At 44.9% G+C, this 25,763-nt stretch overlaps 2 protein-coding genes across 5 annotated transcripts in view; both read left to right on the forward strand.

The window, feature by feature from the left end:
• Positions 1-4,691, forward strand: part of LOC138192095 (rho guanine nucleotide exchange factor 10-like protein) — a 40,430-nt gene extending 35,739 nt beyond the window's left edge. For all 4 annotated transcript variants that reach the window (XM_069139276.1, XM_069139277.1, XM_069139278.1 and 1 more), the window contains one exon: positions 1,370-4,691. In XM_069139276.1, the coding sequence (XP_068995377.1) occupies positions 1,370-1,947 (578 nt within the window). In that variant the 3' untranslated portion in view covers positions 1,948-4,691. The remainder of the gene's footprint in view (positions 1-1,369) is intronic.
• A 2,430-nt stretch (positions 4,692-7,121) lies between these two features.
• LOC138192084 (immunoglobulin superfamily member 21-like) lies at positions 7,122-22,982 on the forward strand. Its single transcript, XM_069139265.1, has 10 exons — positions 7,122-7,188; positions 13,294-13,406; positions 15,335-15,456; positions 15,617-15,735; positions 16,000-16,115; positions 17,190-17,706; positions 20,035-20,135; positions 21,620-21,812; positions 21,944-21,982; positions 22,795-22,982. Exons 1-10 carry the CDS (start codon positions 7,122-7,124, stop codon positions 22,875-22,877), a joined length of 1,470 nt encoding a protein of 489 aa, XP_068995366.1. The 3' UTR covers positions 22,878-22,982.
• The last annotated feature ends 2,781 nt before the right edge of the window (positions 22,983-25,763 follow it).

Here is a 25,763-nt window from a genome sequence, read left to right on the forward strand (position 1 = left end):
TTACATTGCACCATTACGTCAACTCGACAGGAAGTCCACCATTTTGAATTTAGTCGCCATTTTGGGCGATTCGCACGTACTTTAATGAACTCCTCCTAGAGATTTTGTCGGACCGACTTGAATTTTAGTCATTTCACTGTTAACATGTTTAGGATGAAAAGTTATCAAAAGAATTTGTTTTCATCGATGCATGTGCCCGTGGCGTGGTGGCCATTTTGAGCGTCTCACCATGAAACTACAAATTGCTTTAAATCTTATGTACATGGACCGACCTTCTCCAAACATCACAGGTATGATAATAGCCCCGCCCTGAAGACCCTTGTGGGGTAATATTCGCTCATAGTCATAGCGCCCCCTGTTGGCCACTGGAAATTACATTTTTCATACTTTCACATTCTACGTCGAGCTGGTTGATCACATGAACGTAAAGTCGGGTCACAATAACATAAACATGTAGTTGATGATATATTGAGACATTCGTTCGAATTTGTCAATGGGCATCGCCGTGACGATGCGGCAAAGTTGGATGTCTCGCTGTGACACAGGAAGTTGATGTTTAAGGTCAAAGGATGCTTGAAACCTCACGAAACGTGTGACATACATCCGGCGTGGTGAAACGATACATCCGATGTGTTTTTCGTCGATCAGTGTGCACGTGTTGTGGCAGCCATTTTGAGTGACTCGCCATAACACTACAAGTGACTGTAACTTTTATGTACATATTCCGATCTTCCTTAAACATTACATCTTTGATAGCAGTCAACGCCCTGAAGACACCTGTGTGGTAATGTTCGCTCATAGCTGTAGCGCTCGCCAGCGCCCCCTAAACTTCAGCCCCAGCACCTAGTTTCACCTACATCACCAAGATGTACCGAAAAATCTCTTGGCATCATGAATTTGTTTTCGTTGATCAGTGTGCACATGTTGTGGCAGCCATTTTGAGCCGTGCGGGGGGCCTCATATCACTGCTTGCAGTTTTAATTCAGTTTGTTTCTACCCATCCTTTAATACGCTGTGAAGACAGGATAGAATCTGAAATCTATTCATCATCAAATCTCCTGTTAGGACGTTCTTCTGCTTCTTTTTAAAACTGCAAATCAAAAATGCAAATGACAAAATCGCTGTTCAAACCAACAAACTAAACAAAACACAACTTAAACAATTCAAATTAAACATTCAACAGGATTAATATTTAATTTGCATGCCTGTAATAGTAGAATGTGTCATAATATATCTGCTGCTTCATCTGATCTTATTATCTTATACGTATTGTTCCTGTCGTAATAACAGTAAGATGAATATTTAATATTTATCATAATAACATATGTCTGTCCTCCTGTGATGCCCCATGTGGACCGTCTGTCCTCAGGGAAGGGGACGATGTCTCTGAATGCTCACTGCGGTCCGGTGGACTTCCTGGTTTCCCCCTCCTGCAGCCTGGCCTCCGACCTGTTCAGACGGGACTCAGTGTGGACCGGCAGCGAGGAGGCTGGTAACGGAGAGGGGGGAGGGGAAGAGGGAGAGGGAGGAGATGAAGAGGGGCAGAGGAGCAGCTGTCCTGGGGACCCCGACGCTCCTCCCCTGAAGGAGGAGCGCCCCCGTGTGGTGCTGCAGTACCGCCTCTTCTCCACCTGCCAGCTGCCCGGGAAGCCGCTGACGGCGCTGCCCGACCACGGCGGTCCAAGAACCCCTCAGGAGGCTCTGGAGCACAGCCCCGAGGACGGATCCATCTACGAGGTGAGCGAGGACCCCGATGTGTGGGTGAGGGGGCGGCCAGTGGAGTGGGGGAGGGAGGGGGAGGGCCGGCGCAGCAGGGTCATCTCCACAGCCATCTTCTCAGGTGGGCGGGGATACCGCAGGCTGGGACAGGTGAACCCCGCAGACGGTTCAGACTCATCTGAAAACACTCTGCTGGTCTGGCAGCTCCCGCTATCTCTCAGCCAATGACTGACCAGCAGGTCAACTGACCAGCAGGTCACCTGGTCAGCTGACCAGCTGAGGACACCTGTCCTCTGACCGTCCTGGTTTCGCAGGTGAATCTGTGATGTCAGCAGCCAGGTGACCTCACCTCCAGTGATGTTGGACATGAAGAAGAACCAGTCTTCACACATTGATTCCAGTTCACATCACTTCCTGTCCGACTCTCAGGGATTTACAGGTAAACAAGTGACTGTGGCAGGTATCGTTGTTCTGACCGTGCCTCCACCAGATGAACATTCTTCTCTGTGGACAGACTGAATTAATTCATTCCAGCGTGTATCAGCAGATTTATTGAACTCAGAGCTGAGTCAGCACTTTTCCTCCAGTGGGCACATTTCAATGTTGGACCAGAAGAAATGGTTAGAAAGGAACTTATAGAATAATTTTATTCATCACATCAATTCTGTTCATATCCTTGTCATCATCCTGCATTTTCATGTATTTACTTCACACAAGAAAAGCACCTTAACATTAACGTGATTTTTTTTGACGATGTTCTTGAATCCTGGTATTTACTTTCTTTTTAATGTTTGCTCACCGCTGCTGCTCGGGATGTTTTCAGGAAATCATAATTTTACGAGTATAAAGTTTAAATGGAACAAAGGTATAATATTAAACATTGTAAAATTTTGAGAAGGAAGATTTAATTGAATGAAATGGGACAATATGAGATTAATTTTCATTTCTTATATAACCATGTTTACAAAGAAGTGTAAATAAAAACAGATTGATGATCATTTTCAAATCATAAAAACTCATATTTGACAGCCATCTTCTCAGGTGGCCCCTACCGCAGGGTGGGACAGGTGACCTCCGCAGACGAACCTAACTAAGATTCAACCAAAGACAACCTTTCAAACGTTGAAACTGAGACATTTGACTGTTTTATGAAAAATATATGTTTCACAGTTCATCGCTGCGTCCACAAATGATGTTAAAACTCTCCAAAGAAGAAACCAGATAGAAACATGATCCAGAAACACCGCCGCCTTCTCTGGACCGAGATCATTGAAGATGGACTGAGGTGAAGTGGACAACTGTCCTGAGGTCTGATGGATCACAATCTGAGATTCTGTTTGGAAATCATGGACGCTGCATCCTCCAGGTTAAAGAGGAGAGGGACCATCCAGCTGTCGTCCAAAATATGAAAAAAAAGTCACACTATAGCATGTCGTCTAAAATATGATAAAAAAAATAAATTAAAAAAAAGTCATACTGATGGAAAAAAAGGATTTGTCCCTTCCTCTTGTTTGCATTGTGGTTCCGGAGAGTCTGAGTAGACTAAGTAAACTAAAGAGTCTGAGTAGACTAGGTAAACTAAAGTCTGAGTAGATTAGGTAAACTAAAAGTCGCGCGAACAAAAATAGGTCAGGGACCTACAGGGAACTATAAGAATAAATAATAGATACTGTGAGTGTCCTACAGTGTAAAGGCGGGCCAAAGCCTAACGGTACACTGTATGAAGACCAGTTGCTCAGGTGAACTCCATACAAACTGGTTGGCTCACAGATAGCAAAAATGGGATCATGCTGTAATAAGATTGAAGAGATACCTCCGGAGGGAGACATAAAACGCATGCACTCAAAAGGTGCGGATAACAAAATATTTGAAAAAAATGGGAAAAGAAACACGGATTCAAGGGAAAACTAACAGCGACAGCATGTAGAAGGCAAGCTGATACTCCCAAAAAAGTTTATATAGATATGCGGCCCTTTTGAGCCATGCCGTAAACCATGGCTCAAAAGGAGGGATGGTATCTATAATAAACTAAGCATTTACAACATATGGCTTTACAAACTACAAAAAAAAAAAAAATTCTGAAAGTGTTGCGAAGCCTCACGGCATGAGTCAGTGTGTTATGGTCTAGAAAAGTGCCTTGTCATGGTGTGTAATCAACATATAGGTGCAGATTGCTGAACGGGCCTGAATACACCTCAGCCATTGAAGAAGGATGAGACCTTTGCCTGAACCACATAACTCAGACATACCAGATTAAGTAAGCCGGCATTCCCCTGTGGTGAAGTCTGGCTACAAAGGGAGGTGATACCAATACGGGTACTTGTCTCAAACCAGTGAAGAAACCAACAACACCCTGGTGAGTAGGTTCTGGTGAGCTTATTTTGGTATATCTGTGGACGGACAGTACAGTTACAATGACTCAAGGCAGCATCACATGGCATCCATTCAGGAGGATAGGACCCTGCGGCCTGAGAGCGATGACTGAAACACCAACCCCTTATGCAACAACAACAATTGTGATTAATATGATTTTCCTCATGATGATTCTTTTGTTTTTTGTTTTTTTCCTTTTTAGGTTTATACTTTGTATAAACAGGAGGGTTATGATAGGGGAAAAAGGATTTGCCTCTTCCTCTTGTTTGCATTGTGGCTCCGGAAAGTCTCTTGTCAAGCAGACTCCGAAAAGTTTCCTTTGTTTTCTGTCTTATTTGCAAGTGATTCTTTCCGCATCTAATTGACGACTCCCCGGTGTCCTTATCTTGTGACCTACAACCAACTCTGTATTACCATACGAAAGACAAAGGGAATGGAGGTGATGGTCTACTGTTTGTCAACTGTATAAAAGCTGCCCTAAGGAAGAGGAAGAAGGGAAGACGAGGACAGCGGAGGAGAGGACCGCTGGGGGAAACCAGGCTGGGGAGAGCCCGGCCAGGGCGAGAACTGTTGGGGAGAACTGCTGAAGAGCCATGCTGGAGGACTGCTGGGGGGAGCACTGCTGGACCTCTTTGAGGTGCATGTAGTTGCTCCTTCTTGCAAGAATAAATTGTCCGATGTGTTTGATTTTGAACCAAGCCTCCTGAGTAATTTTTCTAACACACACTATAGCATGTCGTCTGAAATATGATAAAAACAGCTCATCTGACATGTTGGTACCGTGTGCACGAACGCGCATGTTCGTATGATGAAATGGTTTCATAGTTAACGATTCCTTTTGCAGTTTTAGGTCACGTGTTCTTCACGTATGTTGGATGCTCACAGACAGCAGGATGACATCACAGTTTACATGTGGAAATCATCAGCTTCCTGCTGCAGTTCATTCAAATGCAGCCATCTGAACGTATTCATCCTTCACAATCTATCACAATTAAAGATACAATGTATTATCATATTTATAGACACTGAATCAACCAGGTTTGTTTGTCCTGATCCGTTAGAGGAGACGAGAAGTGCAGGATGAAACGTGACGCAGTCATCCAATCACTCGACTTCCTTCAATCAAACACTTTCATTTCTTCAGCGTCTCTTGGAGATTCAGTTATTTTTATAAGCTCAGCAGAGTTCAGCCATTTGTCACATCCTCCAACCAAACATCCTCCACCCAAACATCCTCCAACCAAACATCCTCCATACAAACATCCTCCATCCAAACATCCTCCAACCAAACATCCTCCATCCAAACATCCTCCAACCAAACAGCATCCAACCAAACATCCTCCAACCAAACATCCTCCACCCAAACATCATCCAACCAAACATCCTCCAACCAAACATCCTCCATACAAACATCCTCCATCCAAACATCCTCCAACCAAACATCCTCCAACCAAACATCCTCCATACAAACATCCTCCAACCAAACATCCTCCAACCAAACATCCTCCACCCAAACATCCTCCAACCAAACATCCTCCACCCAAACATCCTCCAACCAAACATCCTCCACCCAAACATCCTCCACCCAAACATCCTCCAACCAAACATCATCCAACCAAACATCCTCCACCCAAACATCCTCCACCCAAACATCATCCAACCAAACATCCTCCAACCAAACATCATCCGCCCAAACATCCTCCAACCAAACATCCTCCACCCAAACATCATCCGCCCAAACATCATCCGCCCAAACATCCTCCAACCAAACATCCTCCGCCCAAACATCCTCCATCCAAACATCCTCCAACCAAACATCCTCCACCCAAACATCCTCCGCCCAAACATCCTCCAACCAAACATCCTCCATCCAAACATCCTCCAACCAAACATCCTCCAACCAAACATCATCCACCCAAACATCCTCCACCCAAACATCCTCCAACCAAACATCCTCCATCCAAACATCCTCCACCCAAACATCCTCCACCCAAACATCCTCCAACCAAACATCGCCAGACGTTTGCAGCAGCATGAAGAATGTAAAAAGTGTGTTGTTAATCTTCTAATATCTGAGTATTATATTATTATTATATCTCCACTGCACACAGGATGCTGATGATGTTTGCTGTGAATATTCACGAAATATTTGTGACCGTTCGTCAAGACAAACTGTATTAAATCTCTGGCTGACGTTATAAATAAAGTAAAATAATCATTTAATTTCTAATCTTCTCTGTGCGTTAATTGTTCAGCTATCATTTGGTAAATACTAAATCTGTCATAAATAATTTAATTTTAGTATTTTATATTCACAGGCACTCTTCTTACATTTTACACGTCACAACTCTTTGGAAACCATCTTGTAAAATCTTGTCCGAGTGATACCGCCTACATCTCCTCATTTTTGTACTCATGAAGAAAAAGTAGCAACTCATAAGAATGACCTGAAAACCATGTTTTTGTTATTTGAAATATTGTTAAAAAAAAAAGAATATCAATTGAGATTATACCTGGTAGAACTTTATTAACTGTAAACTTAAATCTAATATAATAATTTGTGTTTCAGTTTCTCTTCAGTAACTTACATACAGTGAGTCATAGAAGAATAAATATTTTTTCTGGAGGTTCCTTTGATCCACAGAAACGTTTCCAATCAAAACCAATGATTTGGAAACTTTTGATACAATTTGCATATTTTTGAAAACCTCATTCTTTGCTCCCTGTTCGCCATATTTCATTCAATCTTCACCAAAATTAGGACAAAGAAGAGAAATATATATACACAATATAAATATATATGTATATGTATATATGTACTGTATATATATATATATGTAGAGAGAGAGAGAGGGAGAGAGAGCGGGAGAGAGAGAAGGAGGGAGGGGGAGCGAGAGAACCTGACTGTAATCCTCCCTCTGAACCAGCATCATCATCATCATCATCATCATCGTCATCATCATCATCATCGTCAACGGAGCCTCAGACTGAAGGATGGGAGATGAGCCTCTGTCCCTCAGTGTGGCAGGATGAGCGCTCCTCTCGCTGTTTGCCTCTTCCTCCTCCTCCTCCTCTCTGCTCTTCGTCCTTCAGCAGGTGAGTGATGAGCCTCAACACTCAGCGTCTGTTAGAAGCTGCAGAGGAACTTCGGAGTGTTTCAGGCTGCTGGAGCTGGATGGAGTACTGAGAGCTGATGATGGGACAGTCAGCTGATTATGATGTTGTCATGGTGACCTTCTGTAGTCGCTTTGGTTTGAAACTCACTGAAGCTTCAGCTGGACGACTTCATCTCATTTCTATCAGTTTCAGTGTTTTAATTTCCTTCTTGTGTGGGATGAAGTTCATCACGCTTCACTGAGAGCATCATCACTTCTGCTGCTTTCACTAATTAAATGTGTGTGTGTGTGTGTGTGTGTGTGTGTGTATGTGTTTGTTTCATGCTAGCTTCTAAGGTTGTCATAGTTACTGTGTTGTTGTTGTTGTGAAGCGTTGCCGTGGAGACAGACTTCAATGGATGATGTAGTTGAAGTAAGTTTTAACATCTGCATGTGGAACAGTTTAATGTGCGGTTTAATTTCTATGAAACAGACCAACAGATCACCGACGGCTGCTTTTGTTTTTAGTAGAAACATCAGACATCTTTCTGAAACACACATTTACTAGAAACTGATAATCAAACAATTATTGATAATAAATCTGAACGGTGGAAGTCCAAAACCAGATGAGGTGGATCAGATATTATTACCAGATGTTGTGTCTCTTTGTCATCGTGAGACCTTTATTATTTTAGTTTGTGCTATGAGCTTTTCAAAATAAAATGACCACAAACTGACCTGAAGGCTCAAAAGTCCTGAACAGAGCAGAGTTCATGGAGGACGACCCAGTTTACAGGAGAACATTGAGTCTGGCTGAAGGGAAGTGAATAGAAATATAAAGAACATGAAGCAGCATTAGAATATGTTCTAATGCTGCTGCCGTCTGTTCTCACGGCTCCTGCTGAAACATCATTATAAGAGAGAATCCAGATGTTGATGTGGCTCCAGAGCAGCTGGATTGTAGTAAGTTACCTAATGCTGTTGGAAATGTTCCCTGCGGGGTGGAAAGCCTATTGTCCCCCTCTAAAGGTAATCTGTCCTCTAAACGATTAGAGGAAATTCATGTTAATCCCCAAGCAGAGTTCACAGATTCTCTTCATATTTAAACAAAAACAAGCAGAACGTTTTAATGAATAATAATACAAACCTGTTTCTAAAAAACTGGGATGCTGTGTAAAATGTAAATAAAAACCAAATCGTGTAAACTCAATTAATAAAAAAATAGACCAAAGACAACATATCAAATGTTGAATTGGAGAATATCTGCTCATTTACAATTTGATGACAGAAACACATTTCAAACAAGTTGGGACAGAATCATGTTTGTGCTGCATCACCTGCTGCTTTTAGAACTGAGCTGATAACAAGCTGGATGGTCCCTCTCCTCTTTAACCTGGAGGATGCAGCGTCCATGATTTCCAAACAGAATCTCAGATTGTGATCCATCAGACCCCAGGACAGTTGTCCACTTCACCTCAGTCCATCTTCAATGATCTCGGTCCAGAGAAGGCGGCGGTGTTTCTGGATCATGTTTCTATCTGGTTTCTTCTTTGGAGAGTTTTAACATCATTTGTGGACGCAGCGATGAACTGTGTTCAAAGACGATGGTTTTCACAAGTGTTCCTGAGCCCATGCAGTGATTTCCACTCCAGAATAGTGTGTTTTTAATGTAGTGCTGCCTGAGGGCCCGAAGATCACCACCATCCAATATTGGTTTCCAGCCTTGTCCCTTGTGTTCAGAGATTTCTCCAGATTCTCTGAATCTTTTAATGATATTATGAACCGTAGATGATGAAATCCACTAATTCTTTGTAGTTTTACGTTGAGGAACATTATTCTTAGATTGTTGAACTATTTTCCAACACAGTCTTTCAGAGTGGTGAACCTCTCCCCATCTTCACTGCTGAGAGACTCTGCCTCTCTGAAATCATCTTTTATACCCAATCATGTTACTGATCTGTTGCCATGGTAACCTCATTAGTTGTAAGATGTTCCACCAGCTGTTTTATTTGAATCTTTCCACAACTTTTCCAGTATTTTGCTGATGCTGTCACAACTTTTTATAAAACAATAAAAATTCTCAGTTTCAACATTTGATTTGTTGTCTTTGGTCTATTTTCAGTTAAATAAGAGTTTATGTGATTCACAAAACATGACATTCTGTTTATATTTCCAGTTTAGAAACATACTTGTATAAACTATATTCAGATTTGTTGTTACACCACATTGCTCATCAGGAGGTTTAACTGATCAATCCACATTAAGCCACATTTTTTGCTCCATTTCATTCTCAGTTGGGGATGTTTTATAATCCATCCCCACTTTTTAAATAGATACAAGAGTCTAAATATGAATTTAATCTCTTAATTCTTTACTTGCATTCTTTACTTGTTTCCCCACAAAGTCCTCGCTCAACAGGTAAGGTCCAAACATGGTACACTGCAGGACTGTATGTGGGGCTTTCAATTTGAAACTGGTCGCCGACCAATGGTACAATGAAAAAAAAACAAGTTTTTTTTTTAACATACAGAGAAGATTTCCTTCTTTAAAGTTCTCTGCTCAGGATTCTGCAGGAAAAGAATCTGATGTTGAAGATGAAAGAAGTCTTTCAGGGCTTTTGGCCTGAAGTTCAGCAGCTTGTTTGCCGTATGACAGATGTGTTGGTTCTGAATAGAGACGCAGCACTGGGATCAAAGACGCATTAACATGAGGTTCACATCACAGCAGCTTTTGTTTGGCAGCGTCTCTGCTGCTCGGTGAGACGAGTCGGTTCTGACCGACCCGTAGAAGATCTACTTCTGTCCAGCACATGTCTTAGGTTGATCTGTTGAAGACAGCAGTGATGTCATCGCCTCTTTCACCTGTAATGTCATTCACCTGAAATCTCATTCACCTGTAATCTCTTTCACCTGTATTCTCATTCACCTGCAATCTCATTCAAGTGGAATCTCTTTCACCTGTATTCTCATTCACCTGTAATCTCATTCACCTGTAATTTCATTCACCTGTAATCTCTTTCACCTGTATTCTCATTCATCTGTAATTTCATTCACCTGGAATCTCTTTCACCTGGAATCTCTTTCACCTGTAATGTCATTCACCTGAAATCTCATTCACCTGTAATCTCTTTCACCTGTATTCTCATTCACCTGCAATCTCATTCAAGTGGAATCTCTTTCACCTGTATTCTCTTTCACCTGTATTCTCATTCATCTGTAATTTCATTCACCTGGAATCTCTTTCACCTGGAATCTCTTTCACCTGTAATCTCATTCACCTGTAATCTCATTCAGGTGTAATGTCATTCATCTGTAATCTCTTTCACCTGTAATCTCATTCACGTGTAATCTCATTCACCTGTAATATTATTCACCTGTAATCTCATTCACCTGTAATCTCATTTACCTGTAATCTCATTTACATGTAATCTCTTTCACCTGTAATCTCATTCACCTGTAATATTATTCACCTGTAATCTCTTTCACCTGTAATCTCATTCACCTGTAATCTCTTTCACCTGTAATCTCATTCACCTGTAATTTCATTCACCTGTAATATTAGTCACCTGTAATCTCATTCACCTGTAATCTCTTTCACCTGTATTCTCATTCACCTGTAATCTCATTCACCTGTAATATTATTCACCTGTAATCTCTTTCACCTGTAATATCTTTCACATGTAATCTCATTCACCTGTAATCTCTTTCACCTGTATTCTCATTCACCTGTAATCTCATTCACCTGTAATATTATTCACCTGTAATCTCTTTCACCTGTAATATCTTTCACATGTAATCTCATTCACCTGTAATCTCATTCACCTGTAATCTCTTTCACATGTAATCTCTTTCACATGTAATCTCATTCACCTGTAATCTCATTCACCAACCGGCTGCTGTCTGAACGAGGCTCTCTGTTGTTTACATGACGGATCGGTTATCATCTGCAGCATTATTCTGATACATGTTAATCTGTCCGCCACAGGGTGTGTGTCTGTGTGTGTGTATATATTTGTGTGTATGTGTTTGTGTGTCTGTGTGTGAGTGTCTGAGTGTGTGTATATATTTGTGTGTGTATGTGTGTTTGTGTGTGTGTGTCTGAGTGTGTGTATATATGTGTGTGTGTATATGTGTGTGTCTGTGTGTGAGTGTGTGTATATATTTGTGTGCGTGTGTGTATAGATTTGTGTGTGTGTGTGTTTGTGTGTCTGTGTGTGTGTGTGTGTGTATATATTTGTGTTTGTGTGTGTGTGTGTGTGTGTGTATATTTGTGTGCGTGTGTGTGTGTATATATGTGTTTGTGTGTGTGTGTGTGTGTATGTGTGTGAGTGTGTGTATATATTTGTGTGTGTGTGTGTGTGTGTGTGTGTGTGTGTGTGTGTGTGTGTGTGTGTGTGTGTGTGTGTGTGTGTGTGTGTGTGTTTGGCAAATGGCCGGCTCTCTGGATGAAAAGCTGCAGGAGGATTAAGAGGAAAAACATGGAATAATAATCTGCAGGCCGGTTGACGTCATGTGGTGCAGCGCGGCGTTGTGGAGGTGAGGTCGCCACGGTGACAGAGGACACTGGACATCAGTCACACACTCTGGACAGACCGCAGGCTGATGTCCTTTAAAGGAGTGTGTGTATGTGTGTGTGTGTGTGTGTGTATACATATATATATATATATGTGTGTGTGTGTGTGTGTGTGTGTGTGTGTGAGTGTGTGTGTGTGTGTGTGTGTGTGTGTGTGTGTGTGTGTGTGTGTGTGTGTGTGTGTGTGTGTGTGTGTGTGTGTGTGAGACCTGTGTGTGTATGACCAGTGTATGTGTGTGAGTGTGTGAGTGTGTGAGTGTGTGTGTGTGTGTGTGTGTGTGTGTGTGTGTGTGTGTGTGTGTGTGTGTGTGTGTGAGACCTGTGTGTGTATGACCAGTGTATGTGTGTGAGTGTGTGAGTGTGTGAGTGTGTGTGTGTGTGTGTGTGTGTGTGTGTGTGTGTGTGTGTGTGTGTGTGTGTGTGTGTGTGTATGACCAGTGTATGTGTGTGAGTGTATGAGTGTGTGAGTGTGTATGTGTGTGACCTTCCTCTCTGCTCTGAGGTGTGTGTTTAATATTCAGACTGCTTTTCCGTGTCTTCACTTCGAGTCGCGGCCTTCAGGCTCAACAGGAAGCCTGAATCATGGAGTTTATCTTTTAGACTCTTCTGATTGGTTGAGAGCAGATCCTGCTGGATCATATGAGGACGATAAACAGGTCAGATAATGAGATGAACCAGAGGTTCTCATTGAATCAGGTTTAATATCTGAAGGCACGTCTCTGAGCGATGGACTGGACGGGTTTTCAAAGCAGGAAGTCACGTGACTCATTTGAGAAATGGCGTCCACAGATGACTGATGATCAAACAGCTTTTAACCAGAACTCTGTTCAAGTCTGAGGAAACATTGAGTCCAGCTGTGTGTGTGTGTGTGTGTGTGTGTGTGTGTGTGTGTGTGTGTGTGTGTGTGTGTGTGTGTGTGTGTGTGTGTGTGTGTGTGGGAGGGGTGGTGGGGGGTCAAGAGTTGATGAGCTGCAGGTGCTTTGTGTTGCTGATTGTCTCTTTGCACATGTAGCAGCAGGGGGGCTGCAGACATGAAGGGGCAGCGAGCACACGGCACTGCTCCTCAAATAAACCAGCTGTTGAGGGAACACGCGTGTTAGTCATGTACTTATTTATACTATTAGTTTAACCCAGTAACTGTTCACATGTGATTGTTCACACGTAACTGTTCACATGTGACTGTTCACGTGATCGTTCACATGAATTGTTCATGTGATTGTTCACATGTAACTGTTCACATGATTGTTCACATGAATTGTTCATGTGATTGTTCACATGCAACTGTTCACATGTAACTGTTCACATGTAACTGTTCACATGATTGTTCACATGAATTGTTCACGTGATCGTTCACATGAATTGTTCGTGATTGTTCACATGTAACTGTTCACATGACTGTTCACGTGATTGTTCACATGTGACTGTTCATGTGACGTGAACAGTTACATGTGAACAATCACATGGACAGTAGCATCATGTTCATGCTGGATCATTAATATTCCATATAAAAAGAGGACGTGTCTTCTCTCCGCAGGTTATCTGACGGTTTCCATCGAGCCTCATCCTCCCGTCATCTTTGGAGACACTGTCACGCTCAAGTGTAACTTCAGGACCGATGGAAAGCTCCGAGAGATCGTGTGGTTTCAGGTGAGCAGCCAGGTGACGGACAGGAAGGACCTGAATGATGATGTCATGCTAACACAGTCACAACGCCAACAGTCACAATGCTAGCAGTCACAATGCTAACAGTGACAATGCTAACAGTCATAATGAAGTTCGCCAACTCTTTTTATAATGTAGAAACTAACATGAAGAAAGTAATCGTGTTGTCAGGATCCCTGTCTGACCCTGTGTGTTTTGACCTTTGTTTCCCCAGACCTCCTTTCCTCCTGTGTCCTGTCATTCCCCGATGTGTTTGTGTTAGAAAAATAACTCAGAGGCTGTATTCAAAATCAAACACATCGGACATTTATTCTTGCAAGAAGGAGCAAATACATGTCCACTCAAAGAAGGATGTCCAGCATTGCTCAAAGTCTCTCCTCCGTAGTTCAGCTTTTATACAGTGTGACGAACAGTTGACAGTCACCCCACTCCCTCTGTATATCTGGTTTTGTAGATAGTACTGAGTGAGGTCGTAGGTCACAAGATAAAGACACAGAGACGTTGTAACTGAGACAATAGAAACATAGAAACGTGCAACAGATGGATAAGTACATTCTTTCTGAGACAAGCCTGATGAGTTCATTATTTTTCCATCAGTTTGTTGTTGTTTGCCATGTGCTTGTGTTTTGTTCTGTCCTCCTCTGCCCGCCTCCAGTCACCTCCCATGGCCACGCCCCTCATCAGTCTGAGCAGCTGCTACCAATTCAGCTGATCACCACCTGCGGGTTGCTCATCTCACTAATCACCTCCTTAGACTATATGAACCCTGGTCCTGCAGTCCTTAGGCGTTGGTCCGTACTGCCAGGTACATCCAGTCACCTACAACCTGTCGCCAGTCCACACACCCACCACACACTTCATCCTGCCGGCTACCCTGTGTCCCAAGTATCCAGTTTGCTGCTCCTGTGTCGGACCTCGGGAGACCATACAGAGAACCTGCTCCTAGTCCTCGTTAGGACTCCTGGTACCTGCCTGCCTGCCATGTCTACGGCCTGGACCAGAGCTGGACTAGAGAGGCGACATCGGGTTCACCCGCCTCCGCTCGGCGGGTTCCTGTCCAGGTCCTGCATCGTACCTAGCCTCTGTCTATGAGGACTCAACCGCCGAGACAGAGTCTTCAGCCCCGGCAGCCATGACGACAGAGTCTTTCTAGCCCCCGCCGCCGCTACGGATTCTCCTCCTGTTCCTGCTACTTATTTCGCAGATGACCTCTTGGTGGTGAGGTCCGCCCTGGAATCATTTTATTCGGATGTTCTGACACCTGACTTTGACCACCACTTGTTTGGTCTCCGAGCGATGGAGTCAGTGGTGTCAGCTCGGTCCTGTTTGACTGCGATACCCTCTGTAAGACTCTAAATAACATGTCCAAGTTAAGGAAATGCCTGAAGGGTTTTTTGGGAGACCCCCGCAGTTCGCAGCGGTGGCCCAGTCTTAACCCCACTGTCCTGCGGCAGTGCCTGTGTTGGGCAGCTTCTGACTTAATTACTTCACTGTCTAAGTCAGCCCCTGTATCTCCGGCCTCTCCCTCGGCTTCTGAACCAAGGTCATCATCCCCGGCAAGAGATCCAGACACCATTAGGGCCAGGGAGTTGGCCTGCCGGATCTTACAGGGCGGGCTACTAGGCGACGACGCTGTCCCCCCCTGTTCCTGTCACCGGCCGGGTCGAAGACGCCGGACCACTAGTTTCCAGCCAGGTCGAAGACGCCGTCCCTTCTGTTCCCCTGATGAACATGTAGAAGACGATCTGTGGACTATTAGGATGTCATCACAGAGTAGCCGATTGGTTGATGGGTGTCGGCTGCCTCATTGGTAATAAAATGACGCACCGGGACTCTGAATCCTTTTCCTGAAGATGAAAACAGAATATTTGACATCCTGCTGCACTGACTAGACTCTGAACTTTCCCCTCCAGGTCATGGAGGGAGGCGGAGCCAAGCAGAAGATCTTCACCTACGACGCCATGTACAACAGCAGCTACTTGCACTTGGAGGACCAGCGCAGACAGGAGGACCTGGTCTACCAGTCCACAGTGAGGTGAGACAGCACGGGGGGGGGGGGGGTGTCCTCACCCGAGACAGACATGAGGGGCGTCCTCACCCGAGACGGACACGGGGGGGGGGGGGCATCCTCGCCAGAGACAGATTGGGGGGGGAGGCGTCCTCGGTGCAGGCTGAGACTCTGTTGATGTGAGCAGGCTGCCGGAGGTCCAGATGGAGGACGACGGGCGCTACGAGTGTCACGTGGGCGTCTACGACATGAGCTCCACCGACTCGGTGGTTCTGGCTGCCGGCAGCATCGTCCTCACCGTCATCGGTAGGAACTCACTCTGATGTCTCACATGACTTCTAATGGTCTAATCAGGGGACTCGTCCTTCTATTACTGTGATACTATTTTATCACTGATCAAAGATCACCCGTCTGTCAGTTGCCCCTTCATGGAAATGATAAAAGATGAAAATACATGAATAAATATGAGGACATGGTTCGACCCAGATTCATCATCAGAATAAACTCCGAACCGGATCAGAACCGCCTCCATGTTTCAGTGTCTTCGTCTTCTGTGTGTTTTTTCTGCAGTTCCTCCAAAGTCCATCTCCGTGGTGGCGGCCAACAGCCCGGCTCCCTTCAGCCGCTACGAGGCCCAGAACTTCACTCTGGTCTGCATCGTTACCGGTGCCAAGCCCGCTCCGGTGGTGAGACCAAGTCCATGGTCCATCTGTCTGTTCTGTGTAGACGGAGGTTCTGGTTCTGTAGAGACGAAGAAGATGGTTCTGTAGAGACAGAGGAGACAGTTCTGGTTCTGCTGGGTTCTGCAGCAGCTCGGGTCGGTATTTTATGTTAACATGAGGATCAGATCAGCTGATTTGTGATAAAAGTTCGCTCTTCCTGAACGAACATTTCAGATGAATATTATTAGTCGGACATGGAATCATAATCTGGACAGAACAACACTCTCATTTTCTATTTCCGAGGTCACCATGGTCACCGAGGTCACCATGGTCACCGAGGTCACCACGTCTGCACCGGTGGCTGGAGTTGTGCTTCACAGTGATGATGGCGGTCACATGACCCGGTTTCCTGAGGACAGAGAAGAACGTTGGTGTTTGTTGATGGTGAATGTGGTGATCGGTCTGGAGGATATTTTGGATGATGTCATCGGTTCACATCCAAACAATACTCCACAATTTAACGGTTAACTACAGGAGATCCAGCAGCTGCATACATATACGCAGCATCATTTGTTGCTTAGCAACAGGCCAGAGGTTGTGTAGAAGGAAATGTGTTGATGGGTTTTTAAAGGATAATCACTGTCATCAGGTCTCAAGTCATCACGTCATCAGATTATCAGATCATCGGGTCTCAAGTCATTGGGTCTCACGTCATTATATCATCAGGTCTCACGTCATCAGTTCTCAGGTCTCAAGTCATCGGGTCTCAGGTCATCACGTCATCAGGTCGCGAGTTCTCAGGTCGCGAGTTCTCAGGTCATCAGTCATCAGTTCATAAGGTCTCTAGTCCTCAGTTCTCAGATTCTCAGGTCATCAGTTCTCAGGTCATCAGTTTTCAGGTTATCAGTCATCACGTCATCACATCCTCAGGTCATCAGGTCATCAGTTATCAGGTCATCAGTCATCAGGTCATCAGCAGGGACTCGTCTTCACTTTAATGATATGATTAACTATATGATTTTTTGGACATTTCTGACGACACTCTAATGTCCCATTGTTCCACTGCTCATATTGACCTCTGCTGTCCGTCCTCTTCAGGTTTACTTCAAGCGGGATGGTGAGCTCATTGATGTGGTCCCAACAGCCGAGTCCTCATCCTCCTCAGCAGGAGACCAAAGTAAAGGTCCCGGTCAGGAGAAGAGCTTCGGTCGAGGCCAGGCGGGGCTCTGGAGCTCCCAGGTTCTCACCAGTCGGGACCTTGATGACACCAAACTCCAGAAGTCCCTGTCCCTGCTGGAGGACGAGGGGAAGCTGGCTCGGCTGGGCCAAGATGGCCCCCATGGTCCCCAACCAGGCCCAGAGGAGATGAGCCTGGAGCTGACCACCGAGGTGATCCCTGAGACCGTGGTGAGCCGGGAGTTTCCCCGCTGGGTCCAGAGCAACGACCCGCTCTACTACTTCCAGCACCGGCAGCAGGTGGCAGGTGACGGCAGCATGGAGGTGAGAGCCATGCTAACCTGGAGCCTCAACCCGCAGCTGGACAACGAGGCTCTGTTCAGCTGTGAGGTCAACCACCCGGCTCTGTCCATGCCCATGCAGGCTGAGGTCACTCTGGGTGAGTCAGCACCGACACTTCTCCGGGTACTCCAGGTCACCTGGAGATCAGGTCAGGAACAGGAAGCATTAAATATCAGACAAACTGTGAAGACAGAACTGATGCATGAAACACAATCAGAATCTGAGACAATGAAACTCACGGAGTAAACAAAATGACTCAATAAAACCTAAAACATCTTTTATTAAACAGGTGTTTTGAAAATATGAAATATTAACATGTATTTATAGTCTCCAGCTGGTCTCTGATCCGAATGACTCTCCTTCTGCAGACTCAAACATCTGGTGTGTTCGTTGTTTCCTGAACCAACAGAGAAGACTGATGATAATAATAAAATATATAATATAAAATAATGATCTCACAGCTCTTCACATACTAAAGTCTGTAAAGTAGAGCCAGAACCAGAACCGTTGGTTCATGATGTAGCAACACATCCGCTTCAGCACATACAGCCTAAGGTCATCCTGAAATTACAAGAACCTACGAGTCAGGACACCTCAGATCTACAGATAAACTCCAAAAAGCCTTCCGTCATAAAACTCATCAGGCTGAATAAACAATCATAAACTCCCCTTTCGGCTGGGGTTTGACTCTTATCTCATGCCGTGAACCAGTTGACCTCTGACCTTCCATCAGCCCCACAAGGTGAAACTATCCAGACCACTAATGTCTGCTGCCCTGTGATTGAACAACAACTCCACAATGACAAACTCAGTATTCAAGCTGAAACTATAATGCACATATAATGTTTTATTCTCTGTTTGTTTCTCATGCAAATTAATAACATTTGTACGTATCATTGATGTTTATCAGTCTTGCTTCTATAGTTAATCTGCAGACTCTCTGCTTGTCTTTAGTTCCTCATATTGGCTAACAATATAAACTTGTATTAAGTATTTGTGTAACTGATATCAACAATTGTTTAACTTTAGTCATGGTGCACGAATAATTAACTTTTATTCTTAGCCGTATCAAAATTAATAATTATCCTTTTCTTAAAGGAAGCATTCTCCCTGTTTTCAGAGCTCAGTGATTGGTCATCTGACAGTTGACCCCGCCTCCAGCCTGGCCGTTCATAAAAACGAAACCTCAGACTGAAGCAGGCTTTTTCTCTTCTTCTCATCAACCTTAATATTTATCATCAGTCGCTCTGTTTAAATTAATCTCGCACTTTCCGATCATTGTAAAGTTACCACGCTCTATATTTTTATTAACCCAAGTAAACTTTAAGGTAAGTGGAGAACGAGTACTTTGAATTGCGACTAATTGAGTTTAATTATTGCCTGCATCCGACAACGCTGTTATTTTGTTATTTCTCTGCTCCGCTAATAAGAAGTATTTTTGATAATCTCGTGAGGATAAATCCAGTCATCTCTCAACCTGGACAAACCTCAGAAGATCCTTTTTGCCAAAGCTGACAGCTGTTGCATCAGTGAACCCTGGTCATTGGTCCTAAACAAGATCCAAAGGTACCAGCAGAAGAAGCCTGGACGGGACGCCAGCTGCAGGAGTGAACACCCACAGCAGGACGCCAAACTCCAGGACCTGACATCTACACGGAGGTCTGCAGGAAAGATGAGACCACCCTCCCTCCAGTAAAGATGAGACCACCCTCCCTCCAGTAAAGATGAGACCGCCCTCCCTCCAGTAAAGATGAGACCACCCTCCCTCCAGTAAAGATGAGACCACCCTCCCTCCAGTAAAGATGAGACCACCCTCCAGTAGGCAGAATCCATCGGAGTACTTTGATCCATTGAGTTGATGTCTGATTCATCCAATTCTAAATTACTTAAATCTCTCATTTACATCAGGAATTAGCTACATTTTGATAACTTAACTATTATTCTTCCAACCATCACTCTGCTACAGTTTACAAAATCTGTTCATCACATCCATGATCCATAACTACAATATATATTCATATAGTTTATCCTTGGTGTAAATATTGTTCAATAAATATCCTTATTTAGACCAAGCACTTGTTTTGTGTATTTCCTGGACGATATTGAAAGAGATCCCTGAATGTAGAAGTCACGGTTCAGACGATGTCCACTGATCACTTGTATATCTGCCGATACACCTATTAAAATTAAATCTTGATTCTTTCTGCGAGACAGAAAGTGATGCCTCGAACATCAATCTAATCCGCTGCAGTGAGCTCTCAACACAGTTACCTGGAGAGGACGGGGACATGTCCTGAATGTCCTCCTGGTGGGGACATCCTGTGGGCAGACACATTCACATAGCATGTCTTGTGAGGACTGTCCCGTTAATCAGACCGAGTGTTGTCCCTCAGCAGTCCAATATGGTGTCTTCTTTGTCCCTCAGCTGCTCCCAGAGGACCCAAACTGTCCATGAGTCCCAGTCAGGCCAAGGTGGGGGACACGGTGCGGATCACCGTCCAGGGCTTCCAGCTGGGACCTTCTGCAGTGAGTTTCAGACGTTCTGTGAAAGGACAGAAATGTCTCCTGATAAAAAGAACAGAAAAGCTTTTCAGCTTTTGAATTGAGTTCCTTCCTTCCAGCTAGAAATTAGTTTCAGCTCCTTTCTGCTCACTTTGAAAACCGACAGCAGAATTTCTTCTCACATTGGAGAGAAAATGTTAAATGTGTCTCTGTGAGTGGACTGTAAATCACTGAATGGACACGAGGAGGAGGGTGGGAGGGGGATTTGGAGGAGGTGGAGGAGGAGGAGGGACAGAACATCACAGAGAGGAACACAACAATTTAACAAGAGCAACAGCTGGAAGGAAAAAAACCTTTAACAGAACCAGAACCAGAGGTGGAGAAAATATGTTACCAGAACCAGAGGTGTTGGGACCTGGTTCCACAGGATGTATAGAACCGGGAGCTGGTTCCACAGTAGAACCAGAACCGGGAGCCGGTTCCACAGGAGAACTAGAACCGGGAGCGGGTTCCATAGGACAGGGTTCACAAAGATGAAGGTTCTGCCTTATTTTCTACTGTTGGAACCTGTGGATCCACCAGCAGGCAGAACTCTGAGAGAAGCTCTGCTGGGATGTTCTGGTTCTGTGAGGATGTTCTGGTTCTGTGAGGATGATGTGGTTCTGCGAGGATGTTCTGGTTCTGTGAGGATGATGTGGACTCTCTCTGATGGTTTGGATCAGATATTCTTTAGAATTGATTTGAGGATGTTTTCAGGGTCTCTCATGGTTTTGAGCCTTAAAACTGTAACACGATGAAGACAATAAAACTCTGATGGAGATGGAGGTTCTAATGAAGATGGAGGTTCTGGTGGAGGTCCTGAAGGAGATGGACGTTCTGATTGAGGTGGAGGTTCTGATGGAGGTGGAGGTTCTGAAGGAGATGGATGTTCTGAAGGAGATGGATGTTCTGATAGAGGTGGAGGTTCTGATGGAGATGGAGGTTCTGACGGAGATGGAGGTTCTGATAGAGATGGAGGTTCTGATGGAGATGAAAGCTCTGAAGGAGATGGAGGTTCTAATGAAGATGGAGGTTCTGACGGAGATGGAGGTTCTGAAGGAGATGGATGTTCTGAAGGAGATGGATGTTCTGATAGAGGTGGAGGTTCTGATGGAGATGGAGGTTCTGAAGGAGATGGAGGTTCTGATAGAGATGGAGGTTCTGATGGAGATGAAAGCTCTGAAGGAGATGGAGGTTCTAATGAAGATGGAGGTTCTGATGGAGGTGGAGGTCCTGAAGGAGATGGACGTTCTGATTGAGGTGGAGGTTCTGGTGGAGATGGAGGTTCTGACGGGTTCCTTCATAGACTTCCATCATGATTACATCCACCACATAATATGAATATGAATATGACTATGGACCCAGAGAGTTCGGTACCATGACCCAGTCAGTACCTGATCTGGGATCAGCCACTCCTGTTGGACTCACTGAGATAAAGGGATGAGACTGTGATCCCCTCCTGTCCACAGAGCGAGGTGTTCCCAGAACCCATGTTCACCTGGACCAGGGTGGGGGGGCGGCTGCTGGATGGCCGGGAGGAGCAAGACGGACGGGAGCTGATTCTGGACAGAGTTCCTGCCGAGCTCAACGGGTCCATGTTCCGCTGCACGGCCCAGAACCCTCTGGGCTCCACTGACACCCACACCCGCCTCATCGTGTTCGGTGAGTCCGTCTCCATGGGTCGTTGGTTCCTCTGTTGGTTCTTCTGTGGATTCTTCTGTCGGTTCCCCTGTCGGTTTCTCTGCTGGTTCTTCGTGTTCTCCCAGTAAAGGTGTTTCTCTTGTGTTTTACAGACAATCCCCGACTGAAGAAAGGACTCGAACATTACATCGGTAAGTCGTTCAGCTGCAGCATATCAGAATTTAAAGAGTCACAGAGGATTTAACACCATTTAAATAAAGCTAACACTAACTCACCTGGACAGGTGACCTGTCAATCACAGTCACAAACAACCAATCAGTTAACCAGACTTGTGTTTGGTTAACTGTTCCAAACATGTAAATAGGAATATGATAATTTATAAACAAGTCATTTTGAAACTGCAATAAATATGAAAATAAAACAATTTGTGAAATGAAGAAATTGTTAAAAGTCAACTTCCTATTCTAAAATGTAAATTCATCAGAGAACCACAGAACACTCAGAACATCACAGAGAATAACAGAACCCAAAACATTATACAGAGGAACACAACTATTAAACATGAGTAACAGCTGCAGGGAAAGACTCAAGTTAACAGGAAGAACCCTCCAACAGAACCAGAACCAGAGGTGGAGACCATCTGTTAACAGAACCAGAGAAGGTGGCGGTGTTTCTGGATCATGTTTCTATCTGGTTTCTTCTTTGGAGAGTTTTAACCTGCATTTGTGGACGCAACGATGAACTGTGTTCACAGACGATAGTTTTCACAAGTGTTCCTGAGCCCATGCAGTGATTTCCACTCCAGAATAGTGTGTTTTTAATGCAGTGCTGCCTCATTACTTCTTGTAAATAGTTATGTGGTTTAGAGAAAAAGCATCAGGCTTTTACACAAACAAAGAAGTTGTTCATCTTTAGTTGTATGCGACTTGTTGACGGTAAAAGAAAATAAATCTCTGATGAGAAGTTTTGTGAAGTTGTAACAGTTGCTCTCGTTTGTTTGCAGCCATCGACGCAGCAGTCAGCTGGACCTCCATCACATTCACCTCCATGCTGCTGCTGCTGAGATTCACCTGTGAACTGACGTGACCCAAGGCTCCACCAACATCTACCTGAGCCACCTGCTTTGTAATGATCCCCTGGCTGTATCGAACCTCCACCCAGCTGTGAACATGAATGGAGCTGACAAATGGACTGGAGCTGCAGACGTCCCGTCAGTCTGGGAGCAGCTCTGGAACTCTGACTGCTAGGCTACACTGCATCCCAGAGGATAATGGTGTTGGATGATCAGCTCTCAAACTGACACCTGACCAGATGTGCCCCTAATGCAAAGAGCAACTACAAAATAAAACCATTTCTTAACTTCACTCCAACATTTTGTATGAGTCTCATCTTTCTGTGACAAACGCAACAAAAGCTCATATTTCTGAAGCAAAGTCACAGTGTTGGTGACAATGTTGGTGAAAGTCTTCCCGTGTTGGTGACAGTGTTGGTGAAAGTCTTCCTGTGTTGGTGACACTGTTCCCATGTTGGTGACAGTGTTCCCGTGTTGGTGACAGTGTTCCCGTTTTGGTGACAGTGTTCCCATGTTGGTGACATCGTTGGTGACAGTGTTCCCGTGTTGGTGACAGTGTTCCTGTTTTAGTGACAGTGTTCCCGTGTTGGTGACAGTGTTCCTGTTTTAGTGACAGTGTTCCGGTGTTGGTGACAGTGTTCCTGTTTTAGTGACAGTGTTTCTGTGTTGGAGACAGTGTTCCTGTGTTGGTGACAGTGTTCCTGTGTTGGTGACAGTGTTGGTGACAGTGTTCCTGTGTTGGTGACAGTGTTCCTGTGTTGGTGAAAGGGTTCCTGTGTTGGTGAAAGGGTTCCCATGTTGGTGACATTGTTGGTGACAGTGTTCCAGTGTTGGTGAAATGCTTCCTGTGTTGGTGACGGTGTTCCAGTGTTGGTGAAATGCTTCCTGTGTTGGTGACAGGGTTCCTGTGTTGGTGACAGTGTTCCTGTGTTGGTGACAGGGTTCCCATGTTGGTGACATTGTTGGTGACAGTGTTCCAGTGTTGGTGAAATGCTTCCTGTGTTGGTGACGGTGTTCCAGTGTTGGTGAAATGCTTCCTGTGTTGGTGACAGGGTTCCTGTGTTGGTGACAGTGTTCCTGTGTTGGTGACAGGGTTCCCGTGTTGGTGACAGTGTTCCCGTTTTGGTGACAGTGTTCCCATGTTGGTGACATCGTTGGTGACAGTGTTCCCGTGTTGGTGACAGTGTTCCTGTTTTAGTGACAGTGTTCCCGTGTTGGTGACAGTGTTCCTGTTTTAGTGACAGTGTTCCGGTGTTGGTGACAGTGTTCCTGTTTTAGTGACAGTGTTTCTGTGTTGGAGACAGTGTTCCTGTGTTGGTGACAGTGTTCCTGTGTTGGTGACAGTGTTGGTGACAGTGTTCCTGTGTTGGTGACAGTGTTCCTGTGTTGGTGAAAGGGTTCCTGTGTTGGTGAAAGGGTTCCCATGTTGGTGACATTGTTGGTGACAGTGTTCCAGTGTTGGTGAAATGCTTCCTGTGTTGGTGACGGTGTTCCAGTGTTGGTGAAATGCTTCCTGTGTTGGTGACAGGGTTCCTGTGTTGGTGACAGTGTTCCTGTGTTGGTGACAGGGTTCCCGTGTTGGTGACATTGTTCCTGTGTTGGTGACATTGTTGGTAACAGTGTTCCAGTGTTGGTGACAGTGTTCCTGTGTTGGTGACACTGTTGGTAACAGTGTTCCAGTGTTGGTGACAGTGTTCCTGTGTTGGTGACATTGTTGGTGACAGTGTTCCTGTTTTGGTGACAGTGTTCCTGTTTTAGTGACAGTGTTCCTGTGTTGGTGGCAGTTTTCCCGTTTTGGTGACATCGTTGGTGACAGTGTTCCTGTGTTGGTGACAGTGTTCCTGTGTTGGTGACAGGGTTCCCGTGTTGGTGACAGGGTTCCCGTTTTGGTGACAGTGTTCCCGTTTGGTGACATCGTTGGTGACAGTGTTCCCATGTTGGTGACAGTGTTCCCTTGTTGGTGACAGTGTTCCCTTGTTGGTGACAGTGTTCCCGTGTTGGTGACAGTGTTCCTGTTTTAGTGACAGTGTTGGTGACAGTGTTCCTGTGTTGGTGACAGTGTTCCTGTGTTGGTGAAAGGGTTCCTGTGTTGGTGAAAGGGTTCCCATGTTGGTGACATTGTTGGTGACAGTGTTCCTGTGTTGGTGACAGTGTTCCTGTGTTGGTGAAAGGGTTCCTGTGTTGGTGAAAGGGTTCCCATGTTGGTGACATCGTTGGTGACAGTGTTCCTGTGTTGGTGACAGGGTTCCCGTGTTGGTGACAGGGTTCCCGTTTTGGTGACAGTGTTCCCGTTTTGGTGACATCGTTGGTGACAGTGTTCCCGTGTTGGTGACAGTGTTCCTGTTTTAGTGACAGTGTTGGTGACAGTGTTCCTGTGTTGGTGACAGTGTTCCTGTGTTGGTGAAAGGGTTCCTGTGTTGATGAAAGGGTTCCCATGTTGGTGACATTGTTGGTGACAGTGTTCCAGTGTTGGTGAAATGCTTCCTGTGTTGGTGACGGTGTTCCAGTGTTGGTGAAATGCTTCCCGTGTTGGTGACAGTGTTCCTGTTTTAGTGACAGTGTTCCCGTGTTGGTGACAGTGTTCCTGTTTTAGTGACAGTGTTCCGGTGTTGGTGACAGTGTTCCTGTTTTAGTGACAGTGTTTCTGTGTTGGAGACAGTGTTCCTGTGTTGGTGACAGTGTTCCTGTGTTGGTGACAGTGTTCCTGTGTTGGTGAAAGGGTTCCTGTGTTGGTGAAAGGGTTCCCATGTTGGTGACATTGTTGGTGACAGTGTTCCAGTGTTGGTGAAATGCTTCCTGTGTTGGTGACGGTGTTCCAGTGTTGGTGAAATGCTTCCTGTGTTGGTGACAGGGTTCCTGTGTTGGTGACAGTGTTCCTGTGTTGGTGACATTGTTGGTAA

The sequence above is a fragment of the Embiotoca jacksoni genome, unplaced genomic scaffold (genome assembly GCF_022577435.1).
Source record: "Embiotoca jacksoni isolate LCO1_2020_lvr unplaced genomic scaffold, fEmbJac1.0.p SCAF_80, whole genome shotgun sequence".
NCBI classification, from domain to species: domain Eukaryota; kingdom Metazoa; phylum Chordata; class Actinopteri; family Embiotocidae; genus Embiotoca; species Embiotoca jacksoni.

Bases quoted from the DNA above. Each gene is read 5' to 3' on its own strand.
- LOC138192084 (XM_069139265.1), top strand. From the start codon at position 7,122: ATGAGCGCTCCTCTCGCTGTTTGCCTCTTCCTCCTCCTCCTCCTCTCT. The intron at 7,189-13,293 runs GTGAGTGATGAG...TTCTCTCCGCAG, and splicing joins TGCTCTTCGTCCTTCAGCAG to GTTATCTGACGGTTTCCATC. The intron at 15,736-15,999 runs GTAGGAACTCAC...TTTTTTCTGCAG, and splicing joins CATCGTCCTCACCGTCATCG to TTCCTCCAAAGTCCATCTCC.